This window comes from Colossoma macropomum, unplaced genomic scaffold (assembly GCF_904425465.1).
Source record: "Colossoma macropomum unplaced genomic scaffold, Colossoma_macropomum, whole genome shotgun sequence".
NCBI lineage: Eukaryota > Metazoa > Chordata > Actinopteri > Characiformes > Serrasalmidae > Colossoma > Colossoma macropomum.
In genome coordinates, this window is record NW_023494809.1 from 20,323,091 (window position 1) to 20,345,511 (window position 22,421).

Consider the following 22,421-nt stretch of genomic DNA (forward strand, 5'->3'; position numbering starts at 1 on the left):
CCTTTACAGAAAGTTCTAAAGTGAAATGGGTATGAATACACTGCCACTGATTTCACAATAAAGTTTTGGCCTAAAACATATTTTTCATTCATGGCAGAGATTCTGGCTATTGTGAGGCAAAATATTTCCCTTTTTCAGATTTACCACTATTTTACCACTGTCAACATCTAAAAACTGAGAAGATACATATAGGTTTACTGGTCATTTTGGACAGTAAATAAAATGACTATTTTTGCATTGTAGACATTGTGACCCCTGGTTCCCATCACCACTACTGTAAAGAAATCCAAGTCAATAAGTTTCTCTACAGGGAACCATTTCACATCAAACCACTCTGAATCATATCTCAACGATTTAATTAGGTTGAAAGAGAGATTCCTCTTTAAGAGAAAAGCAGCCATCTGTCTGTTGTCATTTCTTGTTCTTGGAGCTGATGGTGTCTAACATTCTCTGCTTCTGTCACACTGCAGCTAAATTAAACTTAAAGACTAGATAAATCTGAGTGATTCATGTTGATGATTCTTCTTGTTCTGCTCTCTGCTGTGGAGTATTTCTGTAGACTTACATAAGCACACAGCCTCTCAGTTCATGCTCAACAGCTGCTCTGGGGAAAACGTTTCATATTCTTTTATTATTTTGACCTGGGAGCAAGACTTTCATTTCTTATGTTGTATTCTATTATTTTAGGTTTTATTTTCATGTAAACCAACTAAAGTCTGTAATTTAAAAATATAGTTGATAAACTAGATGATCTGTTTAAAATCTATTTTCTTATAATTTGAGTGAAAAAAGTTTGGAACCAATTGTCATCTAATAATTTTTAGTTATTTAATAACAATAATGTTGGATAATAGTAACTTTCACAGTATAGATTTCAATATTACAGAATAGACACACACCAAATGGTAGTTGTATGTTTACTGACTATCAAATATAAAACAAAGTATTTCAGAAACAAGACATTATTAAATGATAAATAATATATGAAATATGAGGTTTCATTAGGACATCATTTTTGATGTTATTCAGATTTGTCTGTCTTAGAATCACATCTAAAATGTCTTATTTATTTATTTATTTTTATTTATAGTTTCCTAGATTTCTACGTCCATACTGGAATCATGAATTGGCAACCAGTAGTTACATAGTTTTACATTAAAGGTGGGTTTCCTAAAGTGACTCTCAGCTTCAGCAGTGGGCGGCTCCCTTAAGACCACTCATGTCACCTAAAGGTCCTACGTCCTTATGACTCAGGGGAAGAAGCTGCAGCCTCATGGAGGGGGCAGTGTGTCAGCTGTTGCATTGGCCTGGGGTAGGATTTCATATGTACCAGCAAGGGCCTAACCTATAAATAGCCTAACCAGTTGGAGTTCAGCTGAAGTGTTGGGACAGCTGAGGAAGTCAGCTAATCCATTGAGTAGGGCTGAATGCGCCCAGCCTTGGACACTGGCAGAGGCATAGTAAGAGTAAGGGGAAGCCCAAAGGACTGTCCAGAACCTTCAGTAAGACAGTCCAAGACTTCAAGGAGCAAATATGGCGGTGCCTATAGATCCCATGGAGGAGCCTCGGATGTACCAGCAGACGCTGCTGCAGGACGGCCTCTACGACCTGCTGGAGAACGACACCATGGTGGATTGCGTACTGAAGATTAAAGACAAGGAGTTCCCCTGCCACAGACTGGTGCTGGCTGCCTGCAGCTCCTACTTCCGGGCTTTCTTCCAGTCCGGAGTGGAGGAGAGCAAGCAGAGAGAAATCGTACTGGAAGACGTTGAACCTGGGGTGATGGGCATGATCCTCAAGTACCTCTACACTTCCAGCATCAATGTGACTGAGCAGAACGTGCAAGACATCTTTGCCCTTGCAAACATGCTCCAGATTCCATCCATTTTCACTGTCTGTGTCTCCTTCTTGCAGAAGCGCCTGAGCTTGAGCAACTGTCTGGCCATCTTCCGACTGGGCCTGATGCTTGATTGCCCAAGGCTGGCCGTATCTGCCAGGAACTTCGCTTGTGAACGCTTCCAGCTGATCTGCAAAGATGAAGAGTTTCTTCAGCTCAATCCCAATGAGCTGGCAGCCATCATGGCTTCAGACTTGCTCAACGTGGAGACAGAGCAGGCCGTGTTCGAGGCCCTGGTCAAGTGGGTGGCCCACGACCGGGACAAAAGGCCGGACGAGCTTCCGGGTCTGCTGGACTGCGTGCGCTTCCGGCTACTCCCTCAGGACTACTTCTCTCAGAAGGTAGAGAAAAACGAGTGGCTACGGTCTAACCCAGAGATCGTCAAGAAGCTGCAGCTAGTCAAAGACGCCCATGCCGGGAAGCTTCCGGAAGTCAAGAAGACCAAGAGCAAGAAAAGTGAGAAGAAGGAAGATGATGAGGGGAAGAAAGATGGAGAAGAAGACGAGGAAGAAGAGCAGGAAGAACAGCTTCCTGGAATCCTGAATGATAACTTGAGGTTTGGTATGTTCCTCAGAGACTTAATATTCATGGTAAGTGACACTGGGTCCGTGGTTTATGACCCTGCAGGAAACGACTGTTATGTGGCGTCGCTGTCGACCCAGGTTCCAAAAAATCACTGCAGCCTGGTTACCAAGGAGAACCAAATCTTTGTGGCTGGAGGACTTTTCTTTAACGAACACAGCAAGGAGGAACAACTGAGCTCATACTTTCTGCAGGTACAGAACTCAATACCTTTTAGGTTAATCCTCAGTCAGATCAATTCGAAGTACTGAAAGAAACATTTGAAGGGGAATCTGACTGATTTGACAAAGCGTATGCGTAATTTGATCACTGAGATGTAAACAAAGAGATTCAAAGTGTTTTGATGTGAATTGTAGAGAAATATACTTAGATTTCTTTACAGTGGTGGTGATAGGAACTGGGGTCACAATGTCTACAACACAAATATAGTGTTCTAATATATAATGTTGATAATTGTGAAATAGTGAAAAAATCGATGAACACGTCTGGTTCCTGTCACAACCACTGTGAACAATTGAGATTTGGTACGTTTCTCTTGAACAGAGCATTTCACACCAAACCACGCTAAATTACTTTGTTTATATATGAATCATTTGATTTTGCAGAATCTTTGAAAAATCTGCATAATTCTCTTTTATGTTTACCTAATTAGAGTCTGTCTATTGGTTGTTTCATTCATTTTAAAACATGCTTTGCCTTGGTATCGAATCAGAATTGTGAATATTCACATATTATACATATATCTGATGATGTAGACTTACCCATCACCTTCTGACCCCTAACAGTTTGACCCTGCGACTTCAGATTGGCTGGGCATGCCCCCTATGCCCTCCCCACGCTTTCTGTTTGGCATGGGTGAAGCAGAGAACTCCATCTTTGTAATTGGTGGGAAAGAGATGAAGGAAGGAGAGCGCACTTTGGATTCGGTCCTGGTTTATGACAGACAGTGAGTACCACAATTTCTAATCCTGAATGAAGATTCTGAAACAGAGCCATGAAGTGGAACAACATACAGTACTGTGCAAAAGTCAGAGACCACCCTCAGTTTTTCAAAGAGACCTGCAGGGTTATTCTTTCATACCTTCAAAGTTCAGTCTTAGAAGTTGGTTGCATTTTCTGCTTCTCATCATTTCTCCTATCTTTCAAAGATGAAAGCTATAAGTACTGTTTGTCTGATGGGGGCGGTTTTGGTGGTCTATGAGGTTTTGCATGGTTGTTATGAGTTCCATTTTCTCTGTAGCTTTTTAACTCCAGTTTTAAAACTTCTGTTTTTTTTACTTGTCCTCTTCCTTATGCAAGTGGATTATCTTATATCTTCTCAGAAATCTGAAAAATGAAAAAACTGAGGGCCATTTCAGCTGAAAATGAAATAAATGAAAAGTGGTCTTTTTCTGCAGTATGTACGAAACATGCATCTCCAAGCAATAAACCACATTCTTTTATTTCAATGTAGATTTTTTAAATGGGCAGAGTCGGTTCCGCTCCCCTACCCAGTATACGGCCACGGAACAGTGTCTCACAATGGAGTTGTGTATGTAATAGGAGGAAAAGGGGACAGCAAGTAAGTTCTAGCATTGAAACAGTGTCCATTACTGTTCCCCATTTCATGATGCTACAACTTGGTTAATTCTGACACAAGTCTTGCTGTCTTGCTTGTAGACAGTGTTTGAAGAGAATGTGCGCCTATGACATGAAGAAAGGTGAATGGAAGGATCTGGCTCCGATGAAGATGGCACGCTCACTATTTGGCATAACTGTTCACAAGGACAAGATCTACGTGGCTGCTGGTGTAACAGAGAGCGGCCTTACCGGAAGCATGGAAGTCTATGACATTGCAACAAACAAGTCAGTACAACATGCCTGCAGTCTGCACAAAACATATTATTTTATAAATAATAGGGCTGTTACTACTGAATATATTAGTAATTGAGTAACCTACTGATTATTTTGGTGATTAATCAAGATTATTCAAGGCCAAACAGTAAAAATATTTAAAAAACTTCAGGTAACACTTCAGTACAGCAGGAATTATGATGCTCTTATTATAACCACCCAGTAACTGGCTGCTTATTACTTAATTAAAGGGCCTGTAACATGGAAAAAAATTTTTTTTTGAAAAGTTTGATGTAGAACATAAACAAGGTTTCAAAATGTACTGTTCACTCCATACAGCCCATTAATCGAAACTAAGCCGTAAAAACAGCCTGTTTTGAACATTTTGCAATGTTGCAAAAACCAGTGTATTTACCTTTACACAACTATTCAGCCTACAGCAGTTTAGCCCCACTCACTCATACTGAAGTTATAAGGAGCATTTCAGCCTGGACATCTTTTGAATGAGGCTCAATATAGGACAGCTAACCTGAACTGGGGTCATTTACATATATCAGTCTTATACAGTAATACACAGTAATAAAAATAGCCTGTTTAATTCTCACAGATAAAGAGAGGTCACATAAAAATGAATTACGATTTTGGTACTTAAAATCACACAAATGTGATAAATGGACCTCAAGGGAAATAATAAAATACAAGTAAATGTTGGATATAACTAGGGTGAATAAGGCATTTTCCTTATTATACTTAATCATTTTGTGCACAACTCTTACCTGAGGACTAGATCTATATAGAATGTGCTAATTAATCAACTCTGTAATGAAAATGCCCTTTTAGTAAGCCTTAACAAGCTAGTAGCTAATAATTAACTGGCTGCTTATTACTATGATTGTTATGATTACTTTATCAAGCAATATCTAGAGTGAATGAACAGCTTCCTGGGTGTAAATGTTAACTAGAAACCTAAGGCTTCACTTGTGAATGGAGGTCAGTTTTTATTTAGAAGTAATAGGTAATTTACTATTGAGGTATTGGTAAGAATCAAAAGGAAACACCAAACTTGTGAAGAAAAAACTATTCTAATTGGACGGAGTGTAACTATTTAGGCATTTTTATAACAGCGTTCATTAATAAGTTTATGCCATATAGACCTAATATTCTGGTAATTGTTGTGCACAAGATTATGATGAATAATACACAATTATACCAGCTAATTAGAAGTTATTGGCTTGATAAGTAGGTTATCAGTTTTTGGCATGCTTTCTAATAGACACCTAAAATGTTGCACAAAACATTATGATGTATAATACACAAATAAAAATGCTCTGGAAAAAGCTTAATTCCCTTTAGTTCCTGCTTAATAAGCTAAAAAAATTGGAAATATTTAAGGGAGAACAGGAGGAGAATTTAAAATATGTATTATCATCTTGCAAACTGCCAACCAGTCACTGGCAGTTCATTCAGAAGGTAAATTCTAATCAGCTAATCATAACAAATACTGTGTTTCATTGATCTGCCAAATGTGGCCTAGCTTGTCTGACTGTGTGCTTTTGTTCTAGGTGGTCTGATTTTGTGGAATTCCCTCAGGAGAGAAGCTCCCTCAGTTTGATCACAGTGGGAAATGGCATCTATGCTGTGGGAGGCTTTGCAATGATTCCTAGTGAAGACGAAGAGGAGCTCACACCCAGAGAGATGACTGATGTATGGAGGTAAGACACCAGGTCACGTCACCAGAAGAAATGTCCACAAGATAAAGGGTAAAATGCTAGTGGAATGGCTTAATTACTCCATTGACAAGAGCGGATGTTAATGGTTGTATGTATTTTCATGATCCGCTGTGGAGGAGGAGATAAATTAGGGTTGGACCACTATATCATTTGGCCAGTGTAATAGGCCGATACTGAAGCTGTACTTGAGGATTTGGAGACCTCTCTGGTGGAAATGTGTAATTGCATGCAATGTGCAGAAAAAACATTTTATAACATGGGTGCTTTGGAGCCCTTCCCCAAGCAGATGAATCTGATAATTGCAAGTACACAGAAAACGTACTCAAAGAGAATTCAGTCAAAACTTGGTAAAGGACGCATCTTTCGAGGATGTAAGTGAATTATCTACTATTGTCATGATATCTTCATCAGTATAATGTTGATTTTGCATCTGAGACCTAAACATTGAGCTGGATCTTCTTTTTGAGGTGTGTGTGACATTAATACATAAAGATGTGTGACGTTGTCCAAAAAACTCTCAAGAAATCAGACGCCTCTGATTATTTTGGGTTTTACAGTCTGACTCACAGCAGCGCGCACACACACACACACACACACACCAGATTTTAGCCTGTTTCTTAGCTCAGCAATGCTACTTTTTTCAATTTTAACCCCAAAAACTTACATAGTGCAGCTTTGAAGTATTTATATGGATCTGGGAAAATTCAGCTGACATTGTTTTGAAGATATGCTTGTATTATTTTACTATGAACATAGTTCATTTCTATAGATTTCATTGCATTAGTAGTTTAACTTATACTACTCTCAAACACAAAACACCATCATGGCTAAAATGACAAAAACAAATAAAATGCACCCAAGCCTATCATTTAGCATTAGGATAACATACTATAACACAAAAACCTAGATTGCTTATGTTATTTAAAACTTTCTGCCACAACACTGACAACTGACAATCATGTTAGTTGGTAAAGTACAGTTTACTGACTGATGCAAAGCAGTTTAAATGAGCATTCTGGCCTAAAACTAGCATTTAATAAGTTATTAGTTGTGTTATGTAATATTGTGTGGTTTTGTCATTCAGCATTCTCTCACTACAATACCCAGCATGCATCATGCAGTTATTGTGAATTTCCCCCATGTTGCTCAAGAATTGCAATGATGCACCACTGATGTAGAGGCAAGTAAATACAGATGTGTGATTCAGCTTCCTAGCAGCACCATTAGATATCCGCCTTGCATTAGCCAGCTAGTTCTCCCATCATCAGAAGGGGGTTTCCTGGTCTTTAAAACTGAACAGTCTCACTCACAAGCCTGTTGTGGCTATAGAAGGTATGTCTACAACAGCTATAGCGATGGTTATATTCTTTCATTTTGGCCGGAGTGCCCCTTTAAATAAAAGTACGGGAGTGTTTTTGGCCATAAAAATTACATTGGCCGATATTATCAGTTATCAGAATTTTCATATCTTTGGACCCTACAATCTTAAAAAAGATGTTTTTTAATGGTTCTTTAGTAAAGATTAAGGTTCTATATAGAACACTCAAAAGAACTATTTACATTCTATATAGAACACTCAAAAAACAATTTGCATGGTGAAACTGTTCTTCATATTGTAATTGTAATATGTCAAGCTTGTAACAACAGAAAAACCTTTTTTGGTGCTTATACAGAACCCTTTTCAAAAAAGGGTTCTATAAAGAATCATATAAAACACATTCTCCATCAGTCTGAAAGACCTTTTCATGATGGAAAGAACCATTTAATCATTCAAAGGGTTCTTTGAGTGTACATGGTTCTCTATGAAACAACTTTCTATACTAAAGAGCCCTTGAAGAACCATCTTTTTTTTTAAAGTGTGCTGTAAACTGAAAAAAAAAAAACCCTATGTTTCTCCACAGGTATGATGAAGCGGAGAGGAAGTGGAACGGCATTCTGAGAGAAATTCGCTACGCATCCGGCGCAACAGTTCTGGGCGTCCGTCTCAACACTCTGAGACTTACTAAAATGTGAGAAAAAACAGTGCTGAGACCAGCAAAGCACTCTGCTGAAACCAGCACTAAGAAACCAAACCAACTTTTTACATTTTTTCATCGATGTTTGCTGTTTCTAATTCAGTGAATGGTCCATGCTTCACAAATGCACTCTTTTGTAGCAACTGTTGATAGATTTGACAAGCTTTAAAGAAGTCTGGCAAAAATCCTGTTCAATGAGAAACAAGTTTTTAGATTTAGGCCCAAATCCCTTTTCACCCATCGCCCCTACCACTTAGACCTTAGTTCTCTGTTTTGGGCGTTCACACCTACGGGTAGGGTGTCCTGATCTTTGTTGAGATAGATGAGTAGGGTGAAGTGTTAGAGCTACATGTCCCTCCAAACGGAGGTTTTTCGGAGGCACACCCCAAACAGAGTGTTACGAGGAAAAAAGAAAATCCTCTTCTTCATAACAAGCATAAGAAATCGCTAATAGTGTGCTAATGTCTCAGTATTCCACCCATTCCACCTTAAATAGTCCAGCAGTTCTGACACCTGAAGCACCAGAACGTAACTGCTGCTCCATTTAAGGTGGAACAAAAAAACAAAAAAAGATGCTGGCGAATTCAGCTTCATATCACTGAAGAATTAGGGGTGGGCGATAATCGTAATTATCGCATCCCCCCACTTTGAAGGCATATGATGCCCTAAATTTAACTGAAGCCCAGCAGTGAGGTTGCTGAACTTTACCCTCCTCTGCTGTCACTGCAGACTGGCAGGGTCGCCTACAGAACACCACTAGTAGCCTGTTAATGAAGCAATGTTCTTCTTTATTTGAGGGTCCCATTTCATAGGGAAAGATTTCAACCACTACCCCTTGTAACTTGGTTCCAAGGGGCAAGGTGACACTCGAAAACAAGAGGTGGGAGTAAAAATAAGAAATGGGATTGGGCCTTAGAGTCTGCATATTTAAGAACTCAATGTAAAACTTATTTTGTATGTGTGGATAGATCAAATATAGTTTTGTAATCAAGCTAACATTAGCATGGCGGCAAATTCATGTTCTTTCCATTCTGCCATTCTACAACAGGGTAGTCCAGCTCTGTAGTTTAGCATTTTAAACTGAGCATTAGCGACTCTAAACAGACATTGCAGGGGCCATAGCAGCAGTTGCTATAAAAGAACAAGTGTGTGGGTGGAGCATGAACAGTGCAATTAATTTCACACTCATTCCATGTAATATGAAATGCAGACATGCCATTGCATGAAAAAACTCAATTTCAAAATGTGATTTTAACTGCGTTTCACATGTACGTAGCCTAAATTGTTTTGTGAAATTCCAGCTTAAAGGGCCAATATCATGGAAAAGACATATTTGATGTATTATATAAATATTGTCAAAGTTTCAAAACGTACCATTCACTATCCAGTGCATATACAGAAAAGTTGTTTTTGTGATGTCTTGAAAAGCAATGCATTTACATATATTCACCCATTCAGCTACAGCAGTTTAGCCCCGCCCATTCATGCTGAAGTTATAAAGACTGTTTCAGCTTGGATTCCTTTTTGAATGAGGCACAATACAGAGCAACAGCCTGTTTAATTTTAAGTGATAGAGGTTGGACGTGTAAATGGTCATGTAAAATGAATTTTGGTAAATAAATCTACATAAATCTAAATAAATGTCACAAGTGGACCTTGGGGATGAAAAGTCAATAAATAAAATGTAGGATATGGGCCTTTATGTTTCTCTATATTTCTGTGAATGTGTTATTACCATTTTATTAGTGAGCAGTCATTGGTGTAATGTGCAGTGAAGGTGAACAGTTTCCTCCATACATAGATATACAAGCACAAATGTAATAAAAAAACAAGCACAGTGAGGTTTGGGATAATGTTTAATTTAGTTTACTATTGAAATGAACTTTTTTATTTTGTTCTGTTACAGACAGTAAACACTAACTTATACGATAAATGACATAAGATACAGTCTAATGTTATTAGCACCTCTAGACACTAGCGTCTTTGTATTGTTTTAGTACTGTGTTAACAAAACCGACGTGACTACTGCATACATGTGTTCTTCGTACACAAGGGTTGACTAAGACGTTGGGTTTACATAGTAAAAGTTTAGGAAATAATGCAGGAACAGTCACACTCCAGAATGCTTTAATACATACGAAGGAAGAACAAGTTATTAGATATTAAATGTTTTAAAAAAAAAAAGTGATTCCATCTTTGATTTGGTTGTAACACGTTCCACGGTAACTGCATGGTCAGTTCTCCTTCACTAGGACACTGAAGATAAGATGGATTACCTTTTATCTTTTATGTGCAAATCCTTTAGCACTTCTCTTTCACTCTTTAATTCACTAGAAGAACAAAAAAAACGATAAACTATTTTTCTTTTGTTAGACATATAACTCTTTTTAAAGTAGCTCTGTCGCCATATCTAGGGTTATGTAAATGTTTTTTCTGTGAGGTTATAGCTTGTGAAAAAACAAAAAGAACTCAAAAAGGCCACAAAATGCTAATTCTACACGACTAGCAGCAAACGAGTAGTAAAACAGAGGGAGAACACAGACCACTTCACAATCCCATGAACACATTCGCTTACAAATACACAATCAAAACAGTGTATTTCCCAGCCATTTAGCATTTAGCATTAGATAATTAAAGTGAAAAATAAAAGGTAAAATAATCAGTAATACACTATGATTTGGCCACTTGATTTTTCAAGAAAAAAGGAAAAAAAAAATACAAATATTTAAATGGACTGATCTAAATTCTTCATTTTCTTAATAATTTAATTCTTAATTAATATGCTAGACCTTGTTTCAAAACTGAACCACAGCATCACATAAAGTGCGTACAAAAATGAAAAGCTTTGCTAAGTCACCTTTTAAATTTAAGACCATTACATGAAGGTGCATTTTTAACAAAAAAGGTTTAGTTTTGGGCCTGTGCAATCGTAACACAATCAATACCCTCTACACGGTTTACTCAAACAAAAATGTAATATGTTTAAAATATATTATGATATATTTAGTGCAGAATTTGGAATATATCGACAATATATTGCAAGATATTCACATTTTCATATGCTGTTAGCAACTATGGCTGTTCTTCCACTGCACATGCAAAAACAACTGACCCAAATGGGAACCAAACTTACAGTTCTAGTTCTTTCCATCTGTTTGAGACAGCTGAAACCATCACAATAACCACATTTTACAATTTAGCTGTCTTTCTGGTCATTTTATGACACTGTAAAGCATCTAATTTGGCTAATAGCTCCTTTGCTTGCTAGCTAGCATAACTAGCTTACACAGAATCATGCATAAAGCTTCAATTTTTGAAAAGATGTGAAGATGTGAGCAAAAAAACATACATCCTGCGGAGGCTAGAATAAATGGTAATAGCGCTAGCTTCCTGATTTAGCTTAGCAAACTTAGAAAGTAGTAATTCTAAAAAAATGTCAATCCACACATCAAGCATACCAATTTAATTTACATTCTGGTGCACTTATTGGTGATGTAGTAGTGCTTAGTGACTTTTTCCTCACCCGGAAGAGTAAAGAATTCACTAAATATGTGTTAGCTTCAGCTGTTACCCAAGACAGAGGACAAACCTTCAAGGTCCTGTTGGTGCCAATATTTATCAGGTACCAAAAAAATGTAAAATTACAACCTTCAGTTTTGGACCTGTGACCAACGGAGAGCACAGTTCCAGTTTTCTGTGCAGTGGAAAAAAACCAGTGTTACTTTTCGAAGAACAGTATTGAACCCACATGCTACATTTCTTTCCATTTCAGTTTGTTTCTTCACAATTCCATTCTTTCAAAAATACATATCACAATATAATACCAATACTGTTTAACCTACAGATGCTGGAGAATAAGGTGCAATACGAAAAGTGATACAATGAAAAATGTACAAAAACAAAAGGACAAAAAGATGTGGCAGAAGTTCAGACGTTCAGTTTCGGTCTAGCATTTAAAAGGCTTACAAATTTATCTGGCACAAGACATTATTGCAAGAAATATTCTCCCCAATTACATTTACCCATACTAAAAAAAACATGTAAAATCAAACCTTTTTCACTTTTTGTCCTCCTCCCAGTCCTTAACCAAAGTGCACACATCAGTAGCATCACTTTCCGATTATCAAGCCACTGTGATTCGCATTAACGCTTTAGCACATTCACTATCATGGCGGCTCCATTCCTGTTAACACTTAAGGCATGTTAGTTACAGCACCACTTCAGTCTACACAACAGAACCTCCGCAACCTCTCCTGTATTCAAGATTTGCCAAGGTTATAGTAACGAAACAGCACAATGTGTAAGACTGGATGCTGGCGTTTGTGGCGTCTTCATTGCTGGATAACAGTAATCGGCAACCAAGTAGTCTATTTTTATTACTCTAGGGCTATTTGCATTAAAATTGGGTTTAAAAAGGAGGCAATCATCAAGAGCCATCTGAACAGTAATGGGGTGGGCGATATGACAATATGGTATTATCATATGATGCTAAAAAACAATGGCAAATTTAGTCTGGGATATGGAGTAAGAGTTTTTGTAATCCAATTTGAGATTATTTGGATCATGTAAAGCACAAAATGCAACCAACTTCTAAGACTGAACTTTGGAGGAGTGGAAAAACATCCCTACAGACTTCTTTGGAAAACAAAATGAGCCTCCCAAAAATGGAAGAATGGAAGATGTAATAAAGGCAAAGTGTGGACACACTAAATATTGAACAAACTGAGGTTAAATTTAGATGTTGAGGCTTTTTTTTGCACTTTTTTGACTGTTTGGACTGAAATTTAAATAAACCAAAGGGTGTTCTTGGAATTATATATCACTCTTTTTTTAATTATAGTGTGATAATATATAGTATCATGATATATACTGTATATTGTGAAGTATTACAATATTACAACTCTGCCATATCACCCAGCCCTACTTACAGCACCACTAACAGAGTGGTCCTCACAGCGCCTGTGTCCTCCAAAACTTTTGTCCCAACCAATCACTAACTTCACGTACTTCAGCTGATTAAAATTTGGCTGCTGATTGGTTGAGCCACTGGCAGGGACAAAAGCTTGGACCTACAGAAGCCTTTCACAGATAATGTTATGAAACCACTGATATATAGTTCAAGCTAAATGAATCTAATTAATGCCAAAACATACACCGTGATTACATTCACATACATATTGTCACTCTTGGCAAGCAATTCCAAATCAATCAAAGTCAAAATGACTGAGCTGCTGCTAGTAGAACTTGAAATTACAGCCAGTACAGCATACTGACCCCACACAACCCCGTATAAAGCCACAATGTGGATCCAAAAGTTTGTATTCGCTTCAGTTCTTTTTCCATTGATTGTTGAAGATACAGAATATACTCGTTAGGGCTGCATGATATATTGTTTGTTACCTGTGTGCTATGAGCATCCAGACCAACCACATTATTGATTTACCAATGAATTTTAAATAATTTTCAAGGCATATCACAATATGCAGCAACATATTCACAATACTAGCATTTTGTCCATATGTTTATAAAGCTTTACCCTCACTATATAAACCGTATGTCACTGATTGTTGATGCTGCTACTTTGTTGCTCTAAAATCCACAATTGTGGCTTTGAAAGATTAAAAAATCTGTAAAATCCATTTTCTATCAACTAATAATTCATACAGTCGTTTGCAGAACTTTGAACACCCCCAGTCAAATGAGAAAATGAACAAAACATGATGTAACCGGGGCGCCCAAAGTTTCGCAAACAACTGTATCATCTCACAAATGTCACCATTTGTGCATATAAGTGGGCAAAGTGAGCGACTATAAAATTTAAGGTGCTTAACGTATTTTTTTCTCTTTTTCTTTTAAAGAAAAGAAACATTTTAGAGCTTATCACATAAACAAAAGCTTATCTACAACTTCCAAAGTCTTTCAATAGTGCTGACTGACCCCTCCACCGCGCGTCACCACATTCATCTGACTCTCAGTACAATGTAAACAAGAAAGAAAAAACAACAAAAAACGGCCTATTCGGTAAATGACATGGAGTACACGACATATTTACAGACTATAGATACTGTACTGTATATCTTAATGTGGGCTATATAGTTTGTAATACCTGTTATTAGGACTATATATACTGTGTTTAAGGTTAAAGTTTTCTCTTTATGTGTTATATATCCTCTCTAAAGCTCAGTAAGGAAATCTATAATTTCTATAAACTTTCTGAAATCTCTTTTCTCTTATCAGACCTTTCATGGCTTCTCCACAGAGATTCTTTAAAGGTCCACTAATTGATAGCTGTAATATTCACTACACTTGTCCTCTCTTTTTACTCTTATGAAGCTTCAAGAAGGCTCTTTCCACATAACTGATATCTATGAGGAGGTAGATGAAGAGTTTGATGAGTTAAGTAAGTTCTGGAGAACTAGATCCTGCCCTGGTACTGTAAAAATGACAAACTAGAGGTTTTAGTGAGTATGTGGGTTCATATTTTGATGGTTGGCAGCCAAACGGAGTTTTTTGGGCCCACTGGTTTAGTTGTTATGCAGTACTATGAAAAAGTCAGAAGAAACCACCCGTTTATTTAATTTCCAGACAAATCAGTCATTAAGTACAAGTTATTCATTTTTTGGGGTCAGGGAAAAAAGTGGAAAACATGGAATAAATATACATATATAAATTGTATTTTTGCACACCTCCAAAGCTCAGTCTGAGAAGTTGGTTGAATTTTCTGCTTCTCATCTCTGGCTTTAAGTACGGTTTATCTGACGGTGATAGTTTTGGTGCTCATGCACTGTTTCAATACATATTTAAATAATTTTTTGGAAATCTTGTTTTGGAAAGTCATTCATTTCCACATATTTCTGCCCTTCCTTTTGCAAATGGATTATACTTCTCTCTCAGAAAAACCTCCTGAAGAATTAATAACTGGAAATCAAATTAATGAAGGGTGGTCTCTGACTTTTGCACAGTTCTGTACATCACTGATATGAAGACAGTTTGTTCATATGCTGATGATTTGGCTTTACTGACCCATAAAGATGTCCCATTAAGATAAGATAGAGGTAGAGAGCATTATTAGTATTTAACTGCCAAACGTAGGAGGTGTACAAAATAACAGAAAGACCACAAGTACTCATGCTCATTGGTCATTTTATCAAAAACACCTACCACACAGGTGCACTTTATAGGTTTACAATTACAGACTGTAGCCCACAATTCACAATTTATCAGTCCCACTTACTCTGTCCATTAATGGAAAGGTACCACCATAGGGCCAGTTGAATTTTTCCTTAAGATTACCCTTAAGATTTCCCAAGGTTAAGTGTGTTGCACAAAAATCTGTTAGGTGATACTCAAGGGTTTCTTTAAGAGAAACAATTAACAATTGAATTTCCCTTCATGCAACCAGACCCAGATATTATTTGGGTGGTGGGTCAGTCTTTATGATGTTGGGGTTTTACACATTGTGTGTCCTCACTGGGTACAGTTAGTGATTGTACAGTTAAAGACACTATCCTCTATTCCAGGGCTTCCCAACCTTTTGCAACTTGCTACTCACACAACTGACCACAAAGTTTCTGTGGCCCACAAGAAGACTATATAGACCTGATCACTTTAAATGCAAGCAAATACAACAAAATAATCAATTTAGCCAATCAAATATCAAATAAATAATAATAAACACCAAATTACCAAATAAAAAAAGGTTTTACATTGACTTGCATGGAAATGTAAACCTATCTAGCTAGTCTGTTATGTTGGACATGCATTATGCTTGACCGATCACTGAGCTCGATCTAAGGTCAATAAATGTGCAAAAAACAGATGGGCTACCTATATTGTGTTTCTGATAAAATGGTCGAAGAGTCCGAGTATTCCATGTGGTATTTCCATTATTTTGTCCACCCATGTAGCATGTGCAAAAACATTCTCACTTTGTGTGAGAAAAACTGACTAGAACTCTTTGTTTTATTACTAATGTAGGTTAAAGCAGGTGCTAATGAGTAGCTATTTTGATATGCCATTAAGATAAATGGAAACTTAGTGAACCTTTAAAGCGTACATAAATCTTAAGTACATAAGTCAAAAGTGCACAGCAGGCCATGAAGACTGTATAAACTTGAAGACTGTAAAAGAAAGATGCATATTGTGTGTAAGCATTAATTAGTTCTGAATCAAGTCAAACTATTTGTATTAGTTATTAAAGCGTTTGCAGTTATCAGTCATCTGATTAATATCTTTTCCATGAATCAGTGAAAGACCCAAATCAGTAATCCCGAATAAATAATTTTTGACATTGGACGTCTAAATAAGGCTAAAGGAATGACTACAGAAACAGCACAAGAAGCGACTTCAGAACATGTTGTACCATAAATTAAAGGTACATTACAGGACAAAACCTAATGCACAGTTTAACATTGCCTAAGTACAAATTATAATATGTCCATAGTGGAATATATTGCTATATTGCTCTGCTAAAAATTGTATATCCTTCTCAGAGCTAAAAAACAGTAAATGAAGCAAATTCCGAGGGATCTGATTTTCAGTCACATTGATGGCCGATACACAGACCAATATTTATAAAGTGCTCTTCTACTTAAAAAAGAAAATATGAATGACACATTAGTATGTTTGCTAGATTTCTACACCTTAGAGTCCCCGTAAGTGCTTTATAACTTTCCATACACGCTCTTACCCATGCACAGCACAGGTCATGAAACACACAATACACCTTTAAAACTTTAAACAGGGCAAACAAATGCCAAAGCCAGGCCTGACACAAACCATCATATCAAACCCTACCAAGAAGATATTAAAGAATACAACATAAATATATCTGTGGTCAAAAATAAGGTGCGGGAGTGATTATAAATGCGTATCTAATGGCGGCGTATGAGCACACAGGGTTTGGTTACTGCGACGTGATACATAAAGAGTCCAGGGACACAGATTTGGTAATCGCTACTACACATATCTGCAATGTTTTCAACTCACAACTCAAGTTTTTGCGGCACACTTTGATCACATGGCGCCCTCTGCTGGCTGGAGTAGAGAACACATTTGTGGATCCTCTGAGGTTTGCCTGCTTCCCGCATCTGGCAGAAAGCACAGGCCACTCTGTCTGTAAAGACATTCTTAATGCAGAGAACATTATTTGTCCAACCAAGATAAATATGCTACCGTACCGCAGTCCACAACCATGAACCTCTGGTAACCTCTTTGTAATGTACTTAGGCTGGCTTTACCTGGTGAAACTTTCAGGCAACTTAAGTCAAAAAAAAAAAAGAAACTAAATTTCACGTGTGTTGTATAATGGAAAGCCTCCATTAACTCACGTAAAAAATTGTCTAAAACTCACAACAGCTGCAACTTTGTGAACCAAGTCTCTTGAAACTGCCAAAACACTCATAACATTACATGACAACATTTCAAATGATTTCAACACATCATGGACCAGAAAATAAATTAGAGCATGGAAAAAATTAATTTCTCTTTGAATAACGCTGCTTATTTTCTGGTAACCAGTTAGCTTAACTAGTTAGCTAGTTAGCAAACAAAAGTTAATTTAGGCCTGCCACAATTACATCATCGCTTAACCATAACTATTCAAGCTGTCTGCAATTACTTTCCAACATTGTTTAGATTTCAGTCATATGTTTTCGCTTATTTTGTTATGCCCTGAAGCTACGAGGCTAATGTTGCTAACAGCTATTGCTTATATTCGATCAATGAGAATTGTACAAACCATATGCTTACAAAAACACAAAAAGATAGCGGATAATATCTGACAGACTTGCTTATGTGGTTTCTGACACTGTATGTCACACTGTTATCTGTAAAAATGGACAAAAGTAAAGATGAAATTCACTTGGCTGCTAGCACAGTTTTTAGCTACACAACTAGCGATGCACAGTGATAGCGGAATCATATCAGTATTGGCAGATATTTGCTTAAAATTGATTAGCCTCAGAGAGCTGTTTAGATTTGATCGATATTTCCAATAAATGATAATATTTACTGTATGCTGGGCTGCTATGCTAAAATATCTGTGTTTTATTAATTTTACTGCATTTGTAACCCTACAGAAATGAATGTTATATTTCTCCCCAATGCTAATCCAGTTTTATATTTTACAAAAGTTTCGGCATCGGTATCAGCAGATATAAAAAATATCGGGTATTGAAATCAGCCCATCATTCCTATATCGGTGCATCCCTATATGCAATGTACTTTGATCCACATAATTTCAATGAGCTATGTATTAGTGTTACTTGCCTGGAATCTACCTGGCCTGTAAAGAAACAGGAGAATAGTACATTATTTATTTTAATTACTTGAACCTGGTAAACTTTGGTAAAAAGACATGTACATTTAATTTATGTATGTTTTAAAGTTCAGTGTTCACTAAACTGCTGTTGTTACACTATTATAATGGCATGTAATTAACTAAAAAAGACAACAAAATTGTTAATCGCAATTATCTGTATAACAGTTAATCATTAAAATATTATGACTGTGATAGGCCTCAGGTTAATTTGATGCTTTGTTAGCCCTCTGTTTCATGATCTATGTTGCCAGCTATTAATTTTCTCCTCTTTTGACATAAAATGGCACAAAGGCTGAAAAACACATCACAGATGATTTTATGCAGCCAGACAGATATGATATCTGAAAAATGCTGGCTACTTTTCTTGCTAACTTGTGTAATAATCGAATGAGTTGCATCCAGTTGTTTTTTAATAACTTCTTGTAACTGTTAAGAAGCTCCGAAATTATGTTTCACGCAACTGGCAACCTGCAACTAGTTGCATAAAGTTTCACCACGTAAAAACAGCCTTGGGTTGAGCATGAGAACCTAACCAGCAAGATGCTAGTCCTTTAGCTCAAAAAACAAGAATATATAACAAAAATGAGAACATATTTCTTTGAATAATGAGTAGATCTTGACAATATATAAAATATCTCTATGAGAATGCTAAGTCATCGCTTGCACAGCATCAAAGGATCATACAGTGTCACACACTGTTACAAACGCCCGCTACATGTCTTAGACTTCATTCAGCAGGTCAGAAACGCCTCTCGAGGAGTTTCATCTTTCATGTGATTTGCACAGCTCGTACAAAGTCAAACGACCTACCGCTTTGGATTCAAAGTAATGAAAAGGAGCTAAAGGAACGGCTACAATTCTACTGAGCGCTGTTAGTTGTTGTTTGAGCTAACCCTTCCGGTAGAGAAGAGAGGAGGGGGAGGGGGGAGCCCCCCAATGGAGTGGAGAAGGGGCAGGGAGAGGGGGCTGGACGCTTCGGCAGGAGGGGTCACGGACCGGCCGGCCAGCGGGCCAGGAGAAGCGGGATCCAGGCCCAGAGGGTTGCCGTCGGTCTCTAAAGGGTTGCTGACCCGGAAGCACTTCTCCTTGTGGGCCTTGAGCATGTTGGAGAAGCGGAAGCGCTGGCCGCACACGTCACAGGGGTACGGCTTTTCGCCGGTGTGGGTGCGCCGGTGGCGCTTCATGTTGGGCCTGCTGGTGAAGCTCTTCCCACAGATCTCACAGATATACGGCTTCTCTCCTACAACAGACAGGGAAGATGTTTTACATTACAGTACGGTAAAAAAGAAGTCGTGTTTTAGGAGATAAAAGCTACACAGAAAATGGGACTCCTAACAACCATGCAAGACCACCATGGTAGACCACCAAAATGGTCCCCATAAGATAAACAGCACTTAAAGCTTTCGTCCTTGACAGAGAGGAGAAAATCAAGCTCCACTCTTGCTTAAATCTTAAAAAAATCTACAGCCATCCTTCTACTGTGAGAAGACAACTCAAAACTAAGTCTGAAAGGATGTGTAGCTGTTAAGAAGCCCTTGCTTAGAAAAGGAAATGGACAAAAAAGAGGAAAACTTGCAAATCAAACAAAGCTGCTGGTGTTCCTAGAGCAATGGACTGTGGCCACTGCAGATTTCTTTGGAGAATGGACACATTGAGGCTTCTGTGTAATTTTCTGTTAAATATGTGTTTTCTGCTTTTTTCTTGACTAAATAAAATAAATAACTTGTACATAATGGCACTTTTGACTGAAAATTAAATGAGGGGTAGTCTTTGGCTTTGGCACAGTACTGTATCTCTACTATTGGGAGCTGAAATACGAAATGATATATAAATAACATATGAAATAACAACAAAATAGCAGACAATTATGAGTATTACTATGATATTTGCAGAGTTTAAATACAACAAGAATGGTCTTTTTTAAGTCTTTAAAGTAAAAATGAACTAAAAAGTACAGACATATCTTTTGTTAGTTCCCAGAAATCAACAGGCCTTCTCTAGAGGCCTAGAAGGCCCTAAAGGTTCCCCACTGACAAGAACTAAAAGGAGAAACCCAGCATGGATTTTGTGATGTTCATGGTGTAAAGGGCGACAGGCGTTGCTGCATGCAGCTTTTGTTTTGTCATCGATGATTAATTTCACAAAAGCGCTCCATGGGTGAGAGAAAGGAGTCAATACTAGTGGAGGAGGACAATGCAAGCACTTTCACAGACAGTGAATTCATTTATCTAGAAAGAACACTCATCTCTGCCTGGTCTTCCCTGCAGATAAACGTATTGAGATGGACCCGTGGTGGCCGTTAAACAATAGCTGATGGCTATAATGATTCATAATAAAGATTATGTGTTTATCTTGAAAAAACAAGAAACATTTGTCTGCAAAAAATGGTATCTTGGCAAGTGGAACTATCTTTAATCTAGTCAATATATCTAATATTTCTTATGTTGAGATTGTTGTTATCTCAACATAAGAAATGTTAGATTTCATATGTTGAGCTTTACCTTATTTTCAGACATTTTTTACTTGTTTTGTAGAATTTTATTAAGCAAAATTATCTCACTATATGGGCAGATAATGTTGCTTATTTTAGTAAATACACTTGAAACCAGCAAAATATGGGCATGTCAGTCAAATTTGCTATTCAAATTTGTAAAGCATTATTGGGAAAAAAGGCCACAGGCTACTTCACACCGCCTTCACGTTACTATTACATCACTATATTAAACCCAGAGCCAGAACACAAATCCATTATTCTTCTGGTTAGTTTATTGTTGTTTACACATGTGGTTTATTTGCATGACGTTACTGATTATGATGTGCACATTCGGGTCGTTCTTTCACATTAATGACAGATTTGAGTCACTTTACCCACATGAACATGACCAAACTGAAAGAACTGAGCAATGAGATCTGGAATGTGAACGTAGTCTAAGAAACTTTGTCCAAAATGTAAAACACAGGCTCTACACCGCCCCTAGTGGAATACAGAGTTCATGGTTCTTCAGTGTGATAGTGTGTAGCATTGGAGGGAAGCTAATTTGCATATTAAATATCATATATAAACTCCCCAGACAATCCAGCAGTGGCAAAAATCTACAGGAAATTCTCGTTACAATTGTGGCCAAAAGACGAAACTGACGGATATGGACCACCGGTGCGTTTCATGGCTTGTGAACAAAAATCGATTTCCTGCAGAGTGTTCTTTCAGAATATAATTTATTACATGTTCATGATCAGTGGCCAACATTTATTAAAACTCTCAGAGTAAAAACTGATTTGGGCTCAGTTTATGCCTTTTCAGCACTGAATATGACTACATGGATTGATGTGCATTGATCTCAGATCATTTTTGTTACTTTAACGCACTTGATAAATATGGGCCAACTCATCCCTAGCTTATATACTTACAGCATATTATCTTTACAGTAGAAATGAACAATAAGCCGGCAGTCTGAAGGATTAAGATATCTGCGATCTCCTCACTGTCTTAGAGCCAGAAGTGCTTTATTAGCCCATTTTCCTGCTTTCCTTTAACCTTGAAGAAGGTCATGCAAAATTCCTCAGCATAACAACAACTGGCTGAACTGCAAGGTTATACATAAAGCATCATCCGTCAGGCAGAACACATATGTAAGCAGACCCCTGTTAGCAACAGCAGACACCTCAGTGAGGCTCCTACCAGTGTGTGTCTTCATGTGCTCATCAAAGTACTGCTTCATGTTGAAGTCCTTGCCGCACCACTGGCACATGAACTGCTTGTGGCCGATGTGGATGCTCATGTGAGAGCGAAGCTGATACTTATACTGGAAGCGTTCACTGCAATTCTGCAAAGAGCAAAAGCAAACTCATAAATTAGACGTACTGTAAACTCCAAACACAACACGTTCCAACATTCCAAAGCCGACAGCAGAGTTCAAATGACCAAAGAATGATGTTCATGTTGCTCAAACATCCTGCAAACCATAGGCCAGTCTTTAATGCTAGTAGCTGGGGTGAACAAGTTCCATCAAGATTATAATTTTACTTACAGTGCTGTGCAAAAG

The 22,421-nt window shown here is 37.6% G+C and overlaps 2 protein-coding genes across 4 annotated transcripts in view; one reads left to right on the forward strand and one right to left on the reverse strand.

The window, feature by feature from the left end:
* The first annotated feature begins 1,370 nt into the window (after positions 1-1,370).
* klhl40b (kelch-like family member 40b) lies at positions 1,371-8,562 on the forward strand. Its single transcript, XM_036557998.1, has 6 exons — positions 1,371-2,673; positions 3,265-3,425; positions 3,933-4,040; positions 4,139-4,324; positions 5,875-6,024; positions 7,944-8,562. The coding sequence occupies exons 1-6, from the start codon at positions 1,534-1,536 to the stop codon at positions 8,053-8,055; spliced, it is 1,857 nt and encodes a 618-aa protein (XP_036413891.1). The 5' UTR covers positions 1,371-1,533; the 3' UTR covers positions 8,056-8,562.
* A 1,333-nt stretch (positions 8,563-9,895) lies between these two features.
* zbtb47b (zinc finger and BTB domain containing 47b) overlaps positions 9,896-22,421 on the reverse strand; it is a 47,619-nt gene continuing 35,093 nt past the window's right edge. For all 3 annotated transcript variants that reach the window (XM_036557997.1, XM_036557996.1, XM_036557995.1), the window contains 2 exons: positions 22,058-22,202; positions 9,896-19,618 (listed from right to left, as the gene is read on the reverse strand). In XM_036557997.1, the coding sequence (XP_036413890.1) occupies positions 19,251-19,618; positions 22,058-22,202 (513 nt within the window). In that variant the 3' untranslated portion in view covers positions 9,896-19,250. The remainder of the gene's footprint in view (positions 19,619-22,057; positions 22,203-22,421) is intronic.